This window comes from Penicillium chrysogenum (assembly GCF_028827035.1).
Source record: "Penicillium chrysogenum strain IBT 35668 chromosome Unknown utg000001l_segment0_segment0, whole genome shotgun sequence".
Taxonomy (NCBI): Eukaryota; Fungi; Ascomycota; class Eurotiomycetes; order Eurotiales; family Aspergillaceae; genus Penicillium; species Penicillium chrysogenum.
In genome coordinates, this window is record NW_026622749.1 from 1,558,882 (window position 1) to 1,577,198 (window position 18,317).

The following is an 18,317-nucleotide window of genomic DNA, read 5'->3' on the forward strand; positions in this document are numbered from 1 at the left end:
CCCCGCTTTGATGATTTGATGGGTGTGCACCTTGCCTAATTGATTTGGATTTGGATTTGGATCTGGATTTGGATCTAGGATTATACGATTATGATCTGGATTGGTCCTCTGGCACATGTATAGAAACCAAATCCCTCAGAAAATGAAGAACGCTAACGGTCTGGGACCTGCGTTTGTCTATTATTCGCTTCACGTTAATATAACTTTTTTTTGGGCTCCTGGCACCTTTGATACGTGAATATAGTAAACCATACATTTAGTCTGAACCCTGTCTATAAAGAGTAACTGGAATTCTATTTGACCCGGTGGTTTGTTCTTGAACTTTGTACCTGGCAAATACTAAATCTGGCGGGGTCTTAGCTCTGGCCCTGTCCAGTCTGGAATGAAGGTATTCACTACATACAGGCTTGTAGTATGTACAGGATAGGTACCAGTCGACCCTGGACCCTCGGAGTGGAACATTTGTGCTACGAGTACAATTTCTCTTGAACTGGTCTAATAAAAGGGCGCCACTAGAATGGTTTCAGAAAATCAGGAACACGTCTCGGGCAAGCTGAGATAGCTCTTTCATTCTTTCATTTTGTCTAGCACAACAGCTCTCCGTGCCAGGGGATACGAGTCTCGACCTGGCACGTATCGGCCTCTGTCCCTGCGCCGGACCATTCGGACCTTCAGGTTTAGCCTAAATTTGGTGCATGTAGAGCTATACGAGAGACCTGCGGATATAGATTGAAAACTGAAAAATCGCAAGTTGGAAAGAGAACTGTAGCAGAACAACAAAGAATGTCGGACAGACTTCGGGACGGACAGCTCGTCCATTTAGCCTGTATGGACTCTGGCTAGATCTATCAACATTGTAATGTACATCACTTTGGTACAGGTTGAGTCGGTCTGATTGAATATGCCCGGAGATTTCCCGGCATATTATATCCAGTCGTCCTGATCATCCAATCAGTTCCATCCTATATCCGCCTTTCCTCTCTTCCATCAACTTGCTGATCTCGGCCGGATGCACCACGTTAAACGCGACCATTACCAGCAGCATAAGAGCGGCATCGAAAACGTAACTGTAAAATTCATGCTGGAGCAATGTCCCACTACTTCCCTGGTTGTACTCGATGTACCGGAAGATGGAACGGACGAAAATTAGTAGGCTGCCGATGTATAACGCGGTCTGGTGTTTCTTCCAGGGGACTTGGCGCTGTTGTAGCACCCTCGACCCGTTTTTCACATGCTTGACGTGAAAAACAATGCTGGTGATTATGAAAAGGCCAAAAAAGATAATTTGGATGATCAGGCCGACTTTAATCACATTCCCGCCTTTTTCGGCTGTGCTGGCTTTGACGAGCATTCCGGCTCCTGTGTCGTTGCAATATAGGTTAGTCAATCGGGAGATGCAAGATATCGTTGACGTGTCGAGAGACGAGGTATGGGTCTTACCTCCTGCCTGAATCAAGAATGATATCACATCCCCAACCACGAAGATCTTCGTCAACCACGAGCGCCGGATCGGTGACAGGTGTTCTCCGCCGGTGACAATCATGATGCGGCCAAGCTCCATATAAATGCTTGCAGCAAGCAGAGACGGCGCGACGAGGACAAGAACGGCTTGTATGGCAAGGGGAGGGATGGTATAGTTCGGGTATTCGTTGGAAGAAACGACACGCTGCGACTGTGAGTATATTCCCACTCTGACTTGATCGAGTATCGAGGCTTACGGCTGTGTATCCGACAACCTCAACTATAGAAAACTTGTGTTAAAAAGATCCGGAAAATAGCCCGAAGAAAAGCCCCAACGGCAAGTTGGTTCATTGGGCTGGTACTCACATATTCCTCCGAATATAAAAGCGATGAAAAACCAAGTTCGACTACGCAGCATTTGCCAACAATGCAGGACGGTTGAGATCCCGAATAGCACAATCGATACCACGGCCGCTGGTATTGACGGTATGTAGTCATACGATCCCATATACTTGACTTCCACCATTTCGCCTTTTTGTTCTGTTGAGATCAGGAAATCAACTAAATGTTATATTTAAGTAGGGTTCGCACGCAGCACTGAACGGTTATATATCTCTATATTCCAGGAGTCCCAAACAGATTCTAAACGCTGACGCCTATTATATTTTTGGATAGAAACTCAAGACATCTGAGAAACGCTATAGAGTTTGTACGACGTTCCCGGCCAGAGTGGTCTCTTCATTGTCTCCGAAATGCGCGTTTAACGTGCTCGGTTCAACTTGCCGACACACGTGAAAATGTCCTCCTGCCCTCCGAGAGATCGTTTCATCGCCTCTGAGGGAACACCAGGATCTGATCGGCGGAGGTGGGTCAGGCTTTGGTCTATCAAGGGTCATGACAGACCAAGATCCTACCCACCATCGGTGGCCTCAATCTCGTCGATCTAGATACTGATTATCTCACAGGACCGGACGGTGACTAGATCGAGGTCACTGGGATGAAGTGAGGTGTTCCAAGAGATGATGCCGGGCACCTGCTGTAACCCTGGAAACCTACTCTGCTGACACGTGCCTCTGAATAGAGATGTGCACTCTTTCGAAAGCATGCTCGTTTCTTGATAAGCAGGTTACCAATCTGAAGGGGAATCGAATATAAATGGATGGTTGCATCGGGTTCGAAACCCTAGTAATCTGGATCAAGGTACAAGAACCTCGTATCTTGTTCGAAAGTTCCGGTTAAATGCTTTCTTATTTGGTGGGTACTTTGCCTTTTGGTGTCGAACTGAGTACAATTCCCTTGTCTTCAGGACCGGGATCCATCTAGGACAAGTGCAATTGGGACATCATCCAGTTCAAATCACATAAGAGTCCGGGGATATTGTTGCTAAATTCCATATAGAAGATGGAATTAGACAGCCATTTCCATACACCGGCCAACAAAACAAAAAGTAGAATCGGCCATAATCCTAAACAAGTCCGAAGAGTAATGGCAAAGAGGATGACATGTAGCGCGTAAGAGAGGTTGTCGAGTTGAAGCTTTTCCCAAGATGAAAGATTTATCTCTTATCAAGCCGTGCCCCACATCAACTTCATCTCCTCAGTCCAACTGCACCCTGCGACGGCGTATCCGGAGAAGACTTGCAAAAACCCGCGTCCAGTCAAACATCCAACGCCAAGCAATCTTCCGCGACGCTCCCCGAAACCCAAACCGCGTCTTCGAACGCAACGTGAACGTGCCAAGTCGTGCCATTCCTTGTCACCTCTAGCCCTACCAGAATCCCAGAATCCATAAATATGGCCTGGCTCCAGCAAACACCAGGCTCTGGCGGTCGCGCCGCGTCCCCAACAGTCTTCGAGCAGCAGCGCGAGGAACTCGTCCGAGAGATCGCGGTGGTATGTACCGTGTCCACGCACTCCCGTCGCACTCGGGAACTCTTATCAGCCGCAGCCGATGTTAATTATTCGAGCAGGGCATGGAGCAAGTACTTCAAAATATGAACCGTTTGAATCGGAATCTGGAGAGTGTTATTGCGGTGAGTTTCAGCACCGGGCGGAGAAGACGCAGCTGCTAATGGTATTATTAGGTGGGGAATGAATTTGGATCTGTGGAGGCTCTCTGGTCCCAGTTTGAGAATTTCATGGGCCGGCCTGAAGAACAAGGCGAGGATACTGGCAATGGCAACGAAAAGCGGAAGGTTAGTGGAGAGAGCGATGCGAGTAAGTCCGGAGTGAAGCGTGAAAACGATGAGGGTGACTCGACAGTCATGCAGTGATGGTTTACATTTGGGTCTGCATTGACGGGTTTCGGCGTCGGGCTGTTTTACTTTACTTTTTTTTACTTTCTTAGATACCATTCAAAATCTCGGGATACATTTACGACCTGGGAAAGATATACGAATCCTACAGGGAAGACATTGATAAACACAAAAGGCCAAGTGTATTGTTTCAGTAACACATAGGACATCGCTTTCGCCAACAGAACATATCAGATAACATAATCGAGAACACCACTCCCATGCATGCCAATGGAAAACGGCAAAGACCCGAGTCATGAGAGACATCAAATGGAACAAGGGGGACAAGGGTCGTGAAAAGGGTCAAAAAGAACACAAGACGGGAACAAACGTGGAAATAAAAGAAACAGCCTCCAGCAAAATAAAAAGAATCGAGATCATCGTAAGGGCCGCACAGCGTATCGATACAACAGAGAAGGATTTGGAAAGTCATGTCTAGCTTTGTCCAGCTTGCGGCGACATGTCACATACACAGGCGAGCGGGAAAGCAAGCCGACGAAGCAACCAGGCTTGTGGTCCGGCCAAGAGAGAAAGGAAGGTGAAAGGGTGTCGAGAATGGAAGTAAACACAGGTGTAGAATCAATCTACAGGATCTTGCAAGTGCGCTTCTTAATCTTCTTGCCGGGGCGAGCGCCTCCACCCCCGGAAGGCATGGCGCTGGCGCGGTTGTTGCGGTTATTACGGCCGGTGGGTTGCTGGGCTGTCCATCCTTGTTCTTCAATTGTGATGGCCTCGTCAACGGCCTTGGCGAAGACTTCGTCCACACCGCGCATCTCCTTGCTGCTGCATTCGGCGTATGTTGCTCCCATACGCTGGGCGACATTTTCGCCTTGCTCTGGTGTGATCGGTGTCAGGCCTTGGGTCTTGAGGAGTTCAATACAGGTTCGCTTATTGCGCAAGTCTGACTTCAAGCCAACGAGAATAATGGGTGTGGTGGGACAGAAGTGCAGAACCTCGGGATACCACTAGACAGAGAGATGTTAGAAGACGTCGAGTGAAAGCAAAGAGATTCCAGGTCTAAGACTTGCCTTGTCAACAACATTCTCCAACGATGCGGGGCAATCGATAGCAAAGCAGACGAACAGAAGATCAGTCTCGGGATAGGACAGTGGACGCAAACGGTCATATTCCTCCTGTCCGGCAGTATCCCAGAGGGCTAATTCAACGGTCTTGCCAGAAGCCCGATGCGTCGTTTGGGTAATATAGTTCTCGAACACCGTGGGGACATATTTCTAGATAATAATCAGCACCAGGGATACATCTTTCCTTGCAGGCTGAACATACCTCTGGGAAGTAACCTTGGGAATAACTGATCAACAAACAGGTCTTGCCACATCCACCATCGCCCACCACTACAAACTTTTTTGAGAACGAGGGGGGCTGAGTGATATTTGTTGCCTCCGACATCCGTCCACTGGAGACACTGGTATTGGTGCTGGCTGTACCGTGGCTGACTCGGACGCTGTCGCTGCGCGTACGACTGTGACGCGGTGTCAAAGAGGGAGGAGGGGTGGCGAGAGAGCGGCGACGCGATGCTGCATAGTATTGGTCTTCGTACATAGCACTCATGATGAGTAGGGGTGGAGAGTGGTTTGTAATATGATACAAGGGAAAAACGAGATATGTTGAAGCTTGGTAAAATGAGATGAGATGTAAGAAGAGAAAAGAGGAGAAGATAGATCTAAAAAAGATCTAGAGGATCGAATAGAGCAAGAGGGTCTGGCTCGACCCGTGAGACCCGTGAAAGCCGTGTTTACACCGGGGCTACCATAGCAACGGCCGTGCCTCCATGACGCCAGGGCTCCGCTTCCCACGATCAAAGGCCTCGATATCCTGGATTCTGTCACTTACTGGTTTATTCTCGATCCTGTTTTGGTTTCGACTCCACTAATATATTCTTATTCTCCACTGTTCAGCTCACTGTGCTCATCCACCTGGGTATGTTGGTGGGAGTACAACATATACAGTTCAGAGTCATGTGATTTGTAGATCGTGCAAATATGACGAGTCACTTTCTCTTCTGTATAGTCAGAAGCGACTCTAGATTATATCTTTATGAGATTCAGATGGACAAGAGTTGGAAGTCCGAGTATCTCACTCGAGATCGAGTAGCGAATATAAAATAAAAATAAAAAAATACAATGGGCTTTGACGCTAACTTCTGCATGTCATCTTTATTTGACGGAGAAGACCGAGATCCCATGCCCATCAGCCTCCAAAATACGAGTTCACATCTCCCATATGTCCAAGGTTGTTCTTCATTATTCTTATATTATATTTTGGGCGGGTTTGCTTTTTCTCTTCAAGGGCAATCCTATCTATATCAACATTGCATCTTAAAGGGGATCATTTCAACAGGAACTAAGATTCACATAGTATATATAGCAGGTAAAATGAACAAAAGAGTTCATGGACTACTCCGTATTTGATAGCCAGCTAGTCAATTGACTATTAAAATGTAGATCAGTACATGTATCGGCTTCAAATGTATTTACCTTGGAAACTGTTTACTCGCATACATACATTGGAAAATATAGACCAAACATAAGTATGTGTCTTTCTCTGAACGGAATATAGGTTTACAAAAGTGAGGGTTTATCTCAAAATCAATTGCATAGTAAAGATCGAAGTACAATAATATACAACCCATGGCCCTCCACGCCCTCCACGCCCTCCACGGGCCCGGCCCCAAGCAAAAGTGACTAAGCACACACATGAAGGCATCAGGGGTCTGAGCCGCGGATGATCTCCCCGTCAACTTTGGAGGGTAAACCCCCATTTTTCAACCTCGAGTCTCTCAATTATATCATTTGCTTCGATCCAACTTCAATTCGCTCCTTATGTTCTGAACCCTAGAAGTCTCAACCCCTCAAACGGACCGGCAGGCAGTGGCCTGTCCATCTATGGAATCCATCCGATTGCGACACCGTTTGAGTCGATAACACTGTACCATGGGCACGACCAAAAAGGACCAGCCCGATGCTGGTCTGAAGAGTCTGAATCACTGTATGCGATGGATTTCTTTTTGGTCCACCCCTGGTTAATCGCGATGTCCGCTAACCGTTGCTTGTGTGCGACATAGATTCGAACCGATTGCCCCTCTGGCGGTATTGGCCGCGACAAAAGCTCATCCCATTGATCCGATATGAGACGCCATATTTGGCTTGGGTGCAGGAGAAAGTGCGCACGCCTACTCTTGACTCGTATTTCGCATTCACGGCCAACCTCGGCACCCATACGTTCTTCATGGTCTTCTTGCCCTTCCTCTTCTGGTGTGGTTCTCCCAGTATGGGTCGTGGGTACGTTTTCTTTCCGGAGTTGAACGTGCAACTGGAAGTCTGTGGCTGACCGCTACAGATTGGTTCACATCTTAGCATCGGGCGTCTTTTGGAGCGGCTTCCTGAAGGACCTGCTGTGTCTTCCCCGCCCTCTGTCTCCCCCACTCCAGCGAATTACTATGTCCGGTTCTGCAGCATTAGAATATGGGTTCCCATCAACACACTCCACCAACGCTGTCTCCGTTGCGGTCTATGCTTTGGCCCTGCTTGGTTCACCCGATTCAACTCTCAGCGCGCAGGTCACCCTCTTCCTCCAAGCTGTCACCTATATCTACGTCGTGTCCATCGTACTGGGTCGACTGTATTGCGGAATGCATGGGTTGCTGGACTGTACTGTTGGGTGTGCTATTGGTGCAGCCATCGGCCTTGTACAGTTTCACTATGGACCTGCCTTTGAGGAATTCATTCTATCCGCTTCGCTGACGGGAATTTCCCTACTGGCACTTCTTATTATATTCCTCGTTCGCGTCCATCCGGAGCCGGCCGATGATTGCCCATGCTTTGACGATAGTGTTGCATTTGCAGGAGTCATGCTAGGCGTGGATGTGTCTTCATGGCACTTTGCCGATATCTGGGTCGGCTATCCTTCTGGATCAATTCCCTATGACCTCGAGAGCATCGGCTGGGTTAAAACTGTCATTCGTCTGGTCATGGGCGTCTTGTGCGTGTTTGCTTGGAGAACTGTAACAAAGCCCGCTCTGCTGCGCATTCTGCCACCTATATTCCGGGCCCTGGAGAAGCTCGGTCTTTTGCTCCCCCGACGTTTCTTCACCACAGCATCGTAAGTTCGGATGTACTTCCTGCTTGTGGACATTATGCTGACCTGTGCCTAGTAAATACACCACAGTTCCCTCCAACCTAAATGATCATGACGTTCTTCCAAACTTTTCTGACATCCCAGACATAATTACCACAATGCGCCATCCTCGCCGCCGAGCCATTTCAATTGGTCCTCAGTCAGAAGCCGATGCGTATGAAACTCTGGCGTACCGGGAAAAGCGCCGACGCGAAAGTCAATCTGGGAGCAACCGTCCCTCTCCAGTCGCAGAGGATCAAACCAAGCCCAATGGAACGCCAGTGCGGTCGAGAAAGACGGCGTCACTGGACGATTACGAAGGCATGATGGGAAGAGGTAGCCCCAGTTCATCGGCAGTGGATGTGAATCTCGACATGCCGACAACACCTTTTCCCTCGCTAGATTTTCAGGCTGGGGAGCGGGATGAAAAAGAAGTGTTCTCCCAGATCAAGAAGCCTCGTGTGCGGTACGACGTGGAAGTAGTGACAAAACTGGTTGTATATGCAGGTATGTGAAACCCCTGGATCTTGACACAACCTTTGCTGATATTAATCTCCTTTAGGTATTCCATGGGTGGTCATCGAGGTTGCACCCCTGTTATTCGACCTAATCGGACTTGGAACCCAATAACGAGGATGAGAAACGTATTCATACAAGTGCGATTCGGCTTCCCTCTTCCTACATACACCAACTCCTCGGCCTGCTCCTAGCTCAGCCGGCTGTGCTGGAACAGATCACCTTAGGGATAAGATATTCTTTCCGTTGTCCTTGTACATAAGCATTGAAAGCAATATCCATAGGTGCATTCTTCGGTCTTGTCAGACGTCCTGCTCAGACACAGGTATGGGACCAGCCGCATGAACCATGACATAGAATACATTAAAAGAAACACAACAAAAGGCGATCAAGTAAATAGGTGCAATCGCAACTTTCTCTTTGAGGTTGCTTATTGTGATGGCTGTTTATAGTGTTCGCCACAAGACAACTATTAGATGAAACATCAAAGGACATGAAACCATAGTAAAAGGAACCTATATCTAGCAGAAGTTAAAGGATGGTATTCAAAGAAACCTCCCTCGAAAAAGTTATGCAGACAAAGAGTCACAATATGTACAGCCATGTAGGTCACGTAGGTCCATACAACAGCAATGGAGGCTGGGCCGGGAGGAATATGTGATGAGTCAGCATAATGATGAAAGAACCCGCACCGCGTCGGCTCGTATTGTTCCCATACCTCTTCCTCTGCGGAGTATCTGCCTTCGATTCTGGGTTCGGGATAGATATTCCAGTATGCCCAATGATGGATCTTGAAGTCTCGTCTTTATCTACCCGCTCATTCCTCCCTTTCCACTCTTCCAACGTTCATTCAACCACCGTCAATCTACTTGAAGGCGCGTCATCGGACGAGTAGATCGCTCTCGACTTCCTTGCCCCGGCTGGTTTGGCGTGACTTTCCGTTTCGCAGAAACATGGGGTTCTTCCGCTGGCCTCGGTGCAAGCGACGCGCCTCCCCTGCAAAGTTCACGGAGCCCACGGAGCCCTCGTTCAAGATCCCCAATCCCTTTGAGGCCTTGAAGCCTCCAAGTGACGCTCACGATGGTATGGCAGCCCCTCTTTGGAAATTCGAGTCGCAAATACTGACCTACAGACTATCCTTAGATAACCCTCAGTTTCCCATCCCAGGCGCTTTCCCGTCAACTCCTCCTGAATCACCTACCCTTGTTGTATCAGAAGGCGTGGCTATCGAGGAGGAAGATATCCCACCGAAGGGGTGGGAATTTATGGACATAGATACTCGCGCAACACCAGCACTTGTTACAGATCTCGGCACACATCTCCACCCTCGATTACCGCCATACACTCCTCCCCCTCCGAGCGCTAGGCGCATTCCATCACCGAGACCAACTGAAGTCCCCAGGCCCGTCGAACATGATCTCATGGACATTGATGACCCGTGGGATCAACAAGCTCAACAAGATGCAAGGATACCCCATGGCCCTGTCTCCGCTGTACAGTTATTTTATGCCCACAGGAGGCCGATTCCTGCCAATCGCATTGCATCGTGGTACCAGGCGGAATTCGAAAGGCGGGAGAGAGAAAGATTAGCCCGGGAGCGAGACCTCCAACGTCCAACCAGAGTGAGACCGACCGGTCCACCCGTACGTCCCATTTCGCCTGAGTGGCTTGCCAAACTTAACAGCGCCATGCAGAGTGCGCAAGGACAGGCCGTCGCCAGATCATTAGCCGGAGATGATCTGTACCAGCGGGATATCATCACATGCACTGTCCCTGAGGCCTGGCTCAATGACGAAATCATCAATGCCTACCTTGGTTTACTCATTCACTACCTCCGTGATTCGCGTGGAAACCTCGGACCTGGCGATCGACCGCTCTTCCACGCCTTCAACACCTTCTTCTACTCCAACCTTCGTGATAAGGGATACCAGGCCGTGCAACGGTGGGCAAAGCGGGCCAAAATCGGTGGCGAAGGACTGCTAGATGTCGACACGGTCTTCATCCCTGTACATGAGAGAGCTCATTGGACCCTCATGGTTATCCGACCGGCCGAACGGGTAATTGAGTATTTCGACTCTCTAGGATCCCGCGGTCTTCACCAAGTGAAATGTGTCAAACAATGGCTTCGTGGCGAGCTCGGGCGAAGATACATAGATCTGGAGTGGACCCTCCTGCCATCGGCCTCTTCTCAGCAAGACAACGGAAGCGATTGTGGTGTCTTCCTCCTAACGAATGCCAAGGCAATTACCGTTGGAGTTGAACCTACATGTATTGGCCCGAGTCACATTCGACTTCTCCGCAAAAAGATTGTTGCTGAGCTCATTAATGGCGGTCTTCATGGCGAGTTTAACCCACAAGACAAAGCAACAGGGGCAGTGTTGCTCTAAACGAACAACTGAAGACTAGCTCGTGTCTATGGCTACAGAAGCATCGCCTTTTCTTATTGATCTCATGCATTGAATTCGGGGTTCTTTTCACCCTCCTACATAATCTCACATACCTCATCCATATCAAGCACCACCATCAAGGCGTTTTCGGTCACCATTACACATTATCTGATATTTCGGCGCGAGAGGCGAATGACACGGAAAAGATGAGAAAAAGGACAATGGATTTTCTATCGGCGCGCTCTTTCTATGTGATGTTTCCAATGAATTTGAATGATACCCCACGGTCACCACTACGGTGACTCAGTTGATACAAAAAACCCCTTCTTGTGGACTTGTTTGATCATATTTCTTTGTTTTCCTCGTTCTCCTGGTTCTCCGGCTTCCTTTGGTTTCCATAGCACCAGCTTTCTCTCCTGCAATTGTAGAGTCATGTATTTCTATTGTATTGGTGTCGTGCTCTCCTTGACCTCGGACTATACACAAGCAATTATTATCTAGTAGTAGTAGTAGGACCTCGGGAGCACACGCTGGTCAGTCACCGCGCTCTAACCTCCAGGGCTTGGAGGCGGTGCCGGTGCCAGGTGACCTCAGCGACCCTAACCTACTCACTATGGATGGTTCAAAGGAACCGCTTTGAGCTGCCGGGATTCTCATTTCCTTTGAACTTTGACAACGAGCAGGAGACTTGGCGCTTCCTAAACGCATTGGACTACGAAGAAATCGAATTCGAGGCTAGTCGGCTCACCGAGTGACACCGCAAGGTGCATATGTACAATTAAACCGTCCCGGAGGTCATCCACTTATGCATACCAGGTTTTCGACGAGGAAATTAACCAAATGGCGCGGACAACTCGCCAAAAATGGCCATGTCAGCCCCAAAATGATCGATCAGATCATCAAAGAACTCCAATGGAAGGCGGACGCCTTTGTGAGAATATGCTTTACAGTTGCCTTTGGCCCCGGTGAAGTCAGACACCCAAATCGATGCGTCCTTGCAGCAGGCCTTGAAGGCTGCGGTCCGGCCACTAAAGAATGTCCCGGAAGGACAAAAGGGTTACCATCCGGGATCCGGCGATAGAGTTGTCGACCTGGTGCACGTTGGTTTGGAGAAGATTAATACTGTGAACATACTAGTAAACCTTCTATTTCCTCTGGTGAAACTTCCATTTTGTCCAGAATTAGAATACAGAACACTACTGATAGTCAAAGCCAAGAGTCTCAAGGCAATATAAAGGAACCAAAACTAATAATAATACAAAGTCGGTCAGAAAAGCCCTAAAGTTCATCAATGTTGCATGGTCTCCGACAATATTGATGAAGAGGCCTGTGTCTCCACTTGTTTCTTCTGCACTCGCGGCCCTGCCTACCTGGCTTGCACTTTTCGTCCTTCTTATCCGGCTCCAACGTATGCCCATTGCCAGAACCATTTGTTAGAAGCATCCCTTGGTGGCCGCCATGGTTCTGCGAAAGAGGCCCATAAGGGCCTCTGAAAACATCGGAAGAACGGTTGTAAATCAGCTCGATGTATTCGATGCCCAGGTATACACTATCGCCTATTCTCATGTCGCCCGTCCAGAGTCCGCCGTTACTCCAAAGATTGAGAATAACCATGCTCTCTAAGTCAGGAACCCCGTACGATTTGGCATCCTGCATCTCGTCGTTGACATACCACCGTGACATGTCCGAGAGCCAGTCTAGGCGATGCGTGGACCACCTTGTCCATGGAACAGGTACTTCGGCAATGGTACTCGCACCGGGGATCTCCTGATCAGCGTCAAAATCGTAATCGGGTTGATTGGCATAGTGCACACGATGGGACGGGTCCCGCGTCAGAATTTCAATGTCCGATTCGCAGGTGGAGTCGTGATAGGTGAAGATGCCAGCACAAGCACCGCTAGGTGGCCTGTTCCCGTGGAGCGGAATCGTCCCGTTGTTCAAGGGAGGGACGCGATGTCGTTTTGGATCTCGCGGCGGCCATTCTTGATGCAGAGGGGGTTGCGACACGACAGAGCTAGCTGGCAATAAACGCAGCCTGACACGCAGCGAGCACCGGTAGATATTGCGTATGCGAGTCTCGATCTCCGCGGTGGAGGTGTATTCTGAGAAGCGGGTGGTGCGCAGAACAAGATACGTCTCACGGAGATCATCTTCGTCAGAGTCGCGGGTGAAGAAGACGTTGTGCTTGGAATTTATCATGAGGACTGGGGCTACGGGGGTGCTTCGGCGTTCCCAATTCTGACTGCTCCAGTCTCTCTCAAAGGAGGTTTTGTAAAACGTCAGTGATCTGAGCTCCGAGTCCTTCTCATCATGGATTCCAAGTGAGACGGGCTCATTTTGCAGGTCTTGGTCATTGCCCTCAGCATCATCCTCCCAGTCCTCATCGCCATAGTCAATGGGCTCTGACAAATTGAGATGGGCATGTTTCTTCAAATCCACAGCCCGAAAGTCCCACACCTTGTAGTGCTGGAAGTATCCCGGGTCGGGCCCGGAGATCGTGTAGCAATCGCATCCGCGTGGACGTCTCTTGGTCGGTAACTGCGGCGGTGCTCTGCCAACTGATAGAGTGGACGCTACTGTGCCGAGATAGACCAAGGCCACCCCAAGGGACAAAACGTTGATCCTCATGGTGGCAGTAACAACGGTGAAGGATTTAAGACCCCGAATATGGTCCCCAAGTAAAGGTGAATTCGGAAGGTCCTTGTTTGACTTGTTAGGAAGCCGCGTTGATCGTGATTTCCTCTTTGGGTCGAGATGTCACGATCAGCAGAATCTGTGTCCGCGCGCTTTTCAGTAAATACGTCGGCATCCAAGCCTGATATTTCTTCTGGGAGGATGACTCGTGATATAATTGACCGACAATTAGCTGTCCCTAGGTATCATACATTATCTGGACGTGTGCCAAATTGCCCAACATCTTTTGATGTATCTCTTCACACAGAGATCACTCATACCGCTGGCCCAGTCTCCGGGACTGGTTCAAATAGATCTTTCTTCAATACCTCCAATACAAGGTTCTCATCGACATCTTGGAGATTCACTGAAGGACCGGGAAGCGCTTCGTTTCCAGCCGCGTCATCATCGCCACTCGTGGTAGCAGACTGGCCTATCTCATCTGGCCCAGCCGTGTGAAGATAGTCTTCCTCCAGTATGAATTTGGAATTATCTTTGTCCGCAAACAGTGTCTCCGCTGACTCTGGCAGCGCATAAATCGTAGGGAATTCTAAAACAGTCCTGTTTCGCAGGACAGTATTGAGTGTTGAGGATTGCAAGAGAGGAGTTAAGACAGGTCTTTTACTTGTGGTTCGCGGACGGTGAAGGTAGAAGTGAAGACCACGGTGAGGGGCGAGGGTCTGGTTCGATGCTTTATCCGTTTGCTCAGTTGAGGCATCCGCTGGTTCCTTTGCTGAGTCTTTGGTCGGGGGTGGGGATTTTGTATCTGCCTCAACCTTTGTCGTGACAGTATTACCGGGTGCAGCGACAGTTGTTTTAGGTGTGTCCAGGTCTTCCTTCTTCTCGTCCTTCACTGGTTCGATAATTGACTCTTGATCCTTCGGTCGTGGACAACATCGGTTATAGGCTTCCGCGATAGAGCATGTATCAATGACTGAATCACGAATCGTCTTCACCCCATCAGCCGTAATCCACTCTATGGTCCAAGCAAGACGCTTATGCCTTGAGAAATACATAAGTTAGTACAACGTCTGAACCGAAAAGTAGGAAAAATTCTCAACTCACTTGGGATGCAAACGCGACCCATTCTGCTTATTTCTCGACATCCCCTTTGGAGCCCGAAGAACTCTCACACCAGCATTTTCGGCACCGCGCAAGAACGCAGCTTCGCCCTTGGCAAGGCCCTGGTTCGGGTGCTTTCTTTTACGGCTAGCAGTCGGATGCGCCAAACCTTCTGGATTACCCTCATCGGCCTGGACACCACTCGAAATATCAATCCCGCGGTTATCGACTTCTCTCTCTGCGCGTTCGAGGGTACGCTCGATGCCCGTGATGAAATTAAAGTCACGGTCGAACGCGGATTCAGTGGCTAGTTCACTGCGCTTTAGATAGGCGGCTGGATCGCGAACGCCAGAGCATTGCGACCAGAGTTTATGGCGACGTGTGCAGGGTAGAGAGCAGGTGCGTGTTGAGCAGCGTGGACAGCGGTATTTGGGAGGATCGGTATGGCTGTACGTCACAGGTTAGATCCAAGGTATACCAGTATGTGATTGTCGCGAGCATACCATATTGAGCAGAGATCACTCAGCAAGGGATCTGAATCGGCCATCTTGGTTTGATTGTCTGGAGTTGGAGACTCGGAGATCCGATGGGAAATTTATTTGTCTTATCGATAACGGCCTGAGGCAGAAATCTGGAACTATACCAGCACCGACAACCTGTTTCTCCACGAGTCTACCTAGCTAGACACCCCGAGGTCGGAATGAGATCATATGTACACTTATTCATCTATCGATGGTCTAATTTCCCCCTCAAATGCGATCTTTTCCAAAGTTGCAGGGATACACCAGTCCCGTTCTCTGCAGATGATATCATCTGCGGATGTGATGATCAATCCCCGCTGCATTTCTAAGCTTCGGTGATAGCTTCCGGGCCGAGGGCCATTATTTAGTTGTTTAGATTCCTTCATTTCATCCCCGACTTGCAAAAAGGATACATTTCATATACATTCTAAATCAGATATGGCTTCCAAAGCACTCGCGGTCATTGCCGGCGTCGGCCCTGGCACGGTACGGTCTACATCTTCACCCTCTGATTCCACATAAGGCAGGAAGGATTGGCTGACAAAAGAGACAGGGCGCCTCAATTGCCAGGAAATTTGCAAAAACATACTCTGTTGCAGTTCTGGGTCGAAACCCAGGCAACTATAACCCAATCGTTCAAGAAATCAATTCCAGCGGCGGCCAGGCCATCGGTATCAGCGCCGACGTGTCCGACTCTAAGAGTGTCAACGACGCATTCGATAAGATTCAAGCGCAGTATCCTTCCTCAAAGGTAGCTGCTGCTGTTTTTAATCCAGGTGGTGGCTTCGTAGTCAAGCCATTCCTCGAGCTGACGGAAGAAGATTACTCGACTGCACTCAAGTCCCAGGCGTACGTATTTGCTGTCTCTTGTACTTACTCGACCCCCATTATTCTTACAGATCTTGCTAAATCTTTGGCTCCTATATCAGGCAGGGTGCCTTCAATTTTGCCCAACGGGCTATTCCACTGCTCCTACAGGCTCGCGAATCGTCGGAGTATCCGCCCACACTAATCTTTACAGGAGCTACTGCTAGTCTTAAGGGTTCAGCTAAATTTGCTGCTTTTGCTTCGAGCAAGTTTGCACTGCGTGCGCTAGCACAGTCTCTTGCTCGTGAGTTTGGGCCGCAGGGCATACATGTCTCGCATACTGTTATTGACGGTGTCATTGATATCCCTCGTACCAAGGCCTGGGTATTTGAGCATGAAGATGCAAAATTGAGCCCGGACGCTGTAAGTCCAGCTCTAGTTATTGGTTGCTTTATTTTGGAAACTTACTTGTTATAGATTGCGGACTCATATTGGTATTTGCATACTCAGCCACGCACGACGTTTGCGTTTGAGCTGGACCTGCGACCTTATATTGAGAAGTGGTAGGAGACTTTCTCGGGGGCTTTGTTAGGTCTGATGGGGCATTGAACCTGATTAGTTGGCCTAGAAGAGCAGCATCCCGATGTCTGCAGAACGAAGATAGTAAGAATGCATCATCACCACATGTGTCTATGTCATAGTAGAAGTATACTTGCCAAGCCAGCACTGACAGCCAAACTAATATAGAGAAGTTGTCCTCGTAGGTCTAGTAGCTAAGGGACTGTCATTCTCTTGCTTGGACTTCAGGTGTAAGGTCGGGTGGACCTCGGGATACTTGATGCTGAGTCAGCGCGTAACGTCACCTGCCGTCTGGGGTCATTCCAGAGAACGGCACAGCCAAGCTCGGAGCTCTTACCTGTCACCTCAACCTTCCTCAACACTTGTCATCCTCACCATGAGCTCCGACGACGCCTCGCCTCAGGCAGGTCAGAAATACAGCAACTCAGACGACTCGTCCCGTGCCCTCCCTGGTCACAACCCTGCGATCGCGAAATATAACAAGCTCCACTTCCGAAAAGAGTCAATTGTGAAGCCCGATCTTTTCACATTGTACTTTGGATTTTTCGGCACAGCAGCCTGGACGAGAAGGGCCGCGAGTACAGTGACCGAGCGAGTGGAGAACCACTACGTGCTAACAGCGCGACCCCCGACCCAAGATGAATTCGATGCAATTGTTGAGCACGGAACGCGATGCCTGTACCAAAGGCGGGTGGGTTTACCCGTAAGCTCATTCCTCGGAACAGCACTCCTCTACCACCAAGCACGCAAGTCGCCAATGTTCCCCCGGAATCCCACGCCAGGAGCACTGTTGAGCATAGTGCGTCACATGTGGACCGATCCCGGCCTCAGGGGCAATATCGGATCTGCGGCATTCAAAATGCTCTTCATAGTAACTCTCGGTCACATGGCATCGAGCGCTTACGCTGTTTCCAAAGATGCCATGAACATGTTGACGGACCCGCGACTGAAGGGTTTCGTCGAGGACATGCGCAAAGCGAAGCCTGAGGACGTGCGCAAGCGCAAGATACAGGCCGCTAACGAGCGCGTACGGAGTATACGCAGCGGTGAGCAAAGCCTCGGCACCCAGATGATTGGCTCGCGGGGTGGATATGCAGGCGGCAACGGGTACCAACAGGAGCAGCCATCTTACGATGCTCCCGCGCAGGCAAATTCCTACTCTGAATACGTGGGCTCAAATGATTCAGTCGGGAAACCTCAGTCTGTGTCATATGAGTCGCCTACACAGGATTCGAATGGTGGTGCAGTCTGGGCGCGCGGCAGGAGCACTCAACCCGAGCAAAAATCGGCTTTGGATTTCATAGATGAGGACGATGCTAGCCCTACAGCTGCCGAATACCGGAATACAAACATTGATGGATCGCCAGCTGGCAGTGCTTGGGACCGGATCAGACGACAGAATGCCGGAGCACGCCCCCAGCCTCGACAGCAGCCCGGCATGTCACAGCCTCCAGTGAACCCTTACTCTCTCTCTGCTGAATTTGGCCAGAGTGATCAAGAAAAGTATGACTCCACTCAGAAGACTGAAAGAGATCAAGCCCAGGCAGAGTTTGATCGGATGATTGAGGCGGAGAGGAACGTTGGCAATGAAGGCTCGTCTCGAAACCGAGGTTGGGGATCTTGAGGACCTCCCGGGCCTTTTCTTTTCTTTTAAACTATCTTCGCATGTACAACTATGTCATCTCCGGCCTCTGGACAGCTACTTCTATATCACACCATCTAGAAATAACTGATACTGTCATCATTAAGCCTTTGCAGGCATATATGTTTAGCTAGGTTGACCCTGATCAAGAGAGCATGAGCAAATGGACACAGAATTTTTAAAGACATCGCTGTCTGCAATCTTGAAAACGGAAATATTGAAATCAGAGACTAGGGGATTGT

The 18,317-nt window shown here is 49.4% G+C and overlaps 10 protein-coding genes across 10 annotated transcripts; 6 read left to right on the forward strand and 4 right to left on the reverse strand.

The window, feature by feature from the left end:
* Positions 1-943: 943 nt before the first annotated feature.
* N7489_000624 (RTA1 domain-containing protein) lies at positions 944-1,987 on the reverse strand (the record flags this gene model as incomplete). The annotated part of the gene is made up of 4 exons (XM_056706379.1): positions 944-1,359; positions 1,441-1,672; positions 1,719-1,741; positions 1,828-1,987. 4 exons carry the CDS (start codon positions 1,985-1,987, stop codon positions 944-946), a joined length of 831 nt encoding a protein of 276 aa, XP_056570681.1.
* Positions 1,988-3,254: 1,267 nt separating this feature from the next.
* Positions 3,255-3,733, forward strand: N7489_000625 (DASH complex subunit DAD1; the record flags this gene model as incomplete). The annotated part of the gene is made up of 3 exons (XM_056706380.1): positions 3,255-3,353; positions 3,431-3,493; positions 3,545-3,733. 3 exons carry the CDS (start codon positions 3,255-3,257, stop codon positions 3,731-3,733), a joined length of 351 nt encoding a protein of 116 aa, XP_056570682.1.
* Positions 3,734-4,338: 605 nt separating this feature from the next.
* On the reverse strand, positions 4,339-5,323 carry N7489_000626 (Rho4-like protein; the record flags this gene model as incomplete). Its single annotated transcript, XM_056706381.1, has 3 exons — positions 4,339-4,719; positions 4,783-4,986; positions 5,039-5,323. The coding sequence occupies 3 exons, from the start codon at positions 5,321-5,323 to the stop codon at positions 4,339-4,341; spliced, it is 870 nt and encodes a 289-aa protein (XP_056570683.1).
* Positions 5,324-6,705: 1,382 nt separating this feature from the next.
* On the forward strand, positions 6,706-8,518 carry N7489_000627 (phosphatase PAP2 family protein; the record flags this gene model as incomplete). Its single annotated transcript, XM_056706382.1, has 5 exons — positions 6,706-6,760; positions 6,837-7,053; positions 7,112-7,873; positions 7,926-8,395; positions 8,451-8,518. 5 exons carry the CDS (start codon positions 6,706-6,708, stop codon positions 8,516-8,518), a joined length of 1,572 nt encoding a protein of 523 aa, XP_056570684.1.
* Positions 8,519-9,357: 839 nt separating this feature from the next.
* N7489_000628 (SUMO protease ULP1) lies at positions 9,358-10,791 on the forward strand (the record flags this gene model as incomplete). Its single annotated transcript, XM_056706383.1, has 1 exon — positions 9,358-10,791. The coding sequence occupies one exon, from the start codon at positions 9,358-9,360 to the stop codon at positions 10,789-10,791; it is 1,434 nt and encodes a 477-aa protein (XP_056570685.1).
* An 883-nt stretch (positions 10,792-11,674) lies between these two features.
* N7489_000629 (uncharacterized protein) lies at positions 11,675-12,026 on the forward strand (the record flags this gene model as incomplete). The annotated part of the gene is given in 2 exon segments (XM_056706384.1): positions 11,675-11,722; positions 11,742-12,026. 2 exon segments carry the CDS (start codon positions 11,675-11,677, stop codon positions 12,024-12,026), a joined length of 333 nt encoding a protein of 110 aa, XP_056570686.1.
* Positions 12,027-12,069: 43 nt separating this feature from the next.
* On the reverse strand, positions 12,070-13,419 carry N7489_000630 (glycoside hydrolase family 16 protein; the record flags this gene model as incomplete). Its single annotated transcript, XM_056706385.1, has 1 exon — positions 12,070-13,419. The coding sequence occupies one exon, from the start codon at positions 13,417-13,419 to the stop codon at positions 12,070-12,072; it is 1,350 nt and encodes a 449-aa protein (XP_056570687.1).
* A 320-nt stretch (positions 13,420-13,739) lies between these two features.
* N7489_000631 (zinc finger HIT domain-containing protein) lies at positions 13,740-15,073 on the reverse strand (the record flags this gene model as incomplete). Its single annotated transcript, XM_056706386.1, has 3 exons — positions 13,740-14,466; positions 14,530-14,973; positions 15,030-15,073. 3 exons carry the CDS (start codon positions 15,071-15,073, stop codon positions 13,740-13,742), a joined length of 1,215 nt encoding a protein of 404 aa, XP_056570688.1.
* A 412-nt stretch (positions 15,074-15,485) lies between these two features.
* On the forward strand, positions 15,486-16,421 carry N7489_000632 (oxidoreductase, short chain dehydrogenase/reductase family; the record flags this gene model as incomplete). Its single annotated transcript, XM_056706387.1, has 4 exons — positions 15,486-15,533; positions 15,601-15,896; positions 15,977-16,277; positions 16,332-16,421. The coding sequence occupies 4 exons, from the start codon at positions 15,486-15,488 to the stop codon at positions 16,419-16,421; spliced, it is 735 nt and encodes a 244-aa protein (XP_056570689.1).
* Positions 16,422-16,809: 388 nt separating this feature from the next.
* N7489_000633 (putative endo-1,3(4)-beta-glucanase) lies at positions 16,810-18,057 on the forward strand (the record flags this gene model as incomplete). Its single annotated transcript, XM_056706388.1, has 1 exon — positions 16,810-18,057. The coding sequence occupies one exon, from the start codon at positions 16,810-16,812 to the stop codon at positions 18,055-18,057; it is 1,248 nt and encodes a 415-aa protein (XP_056570690.1).
* Positions 18,058-18,317: the final 260 nt, after the last annotated feature.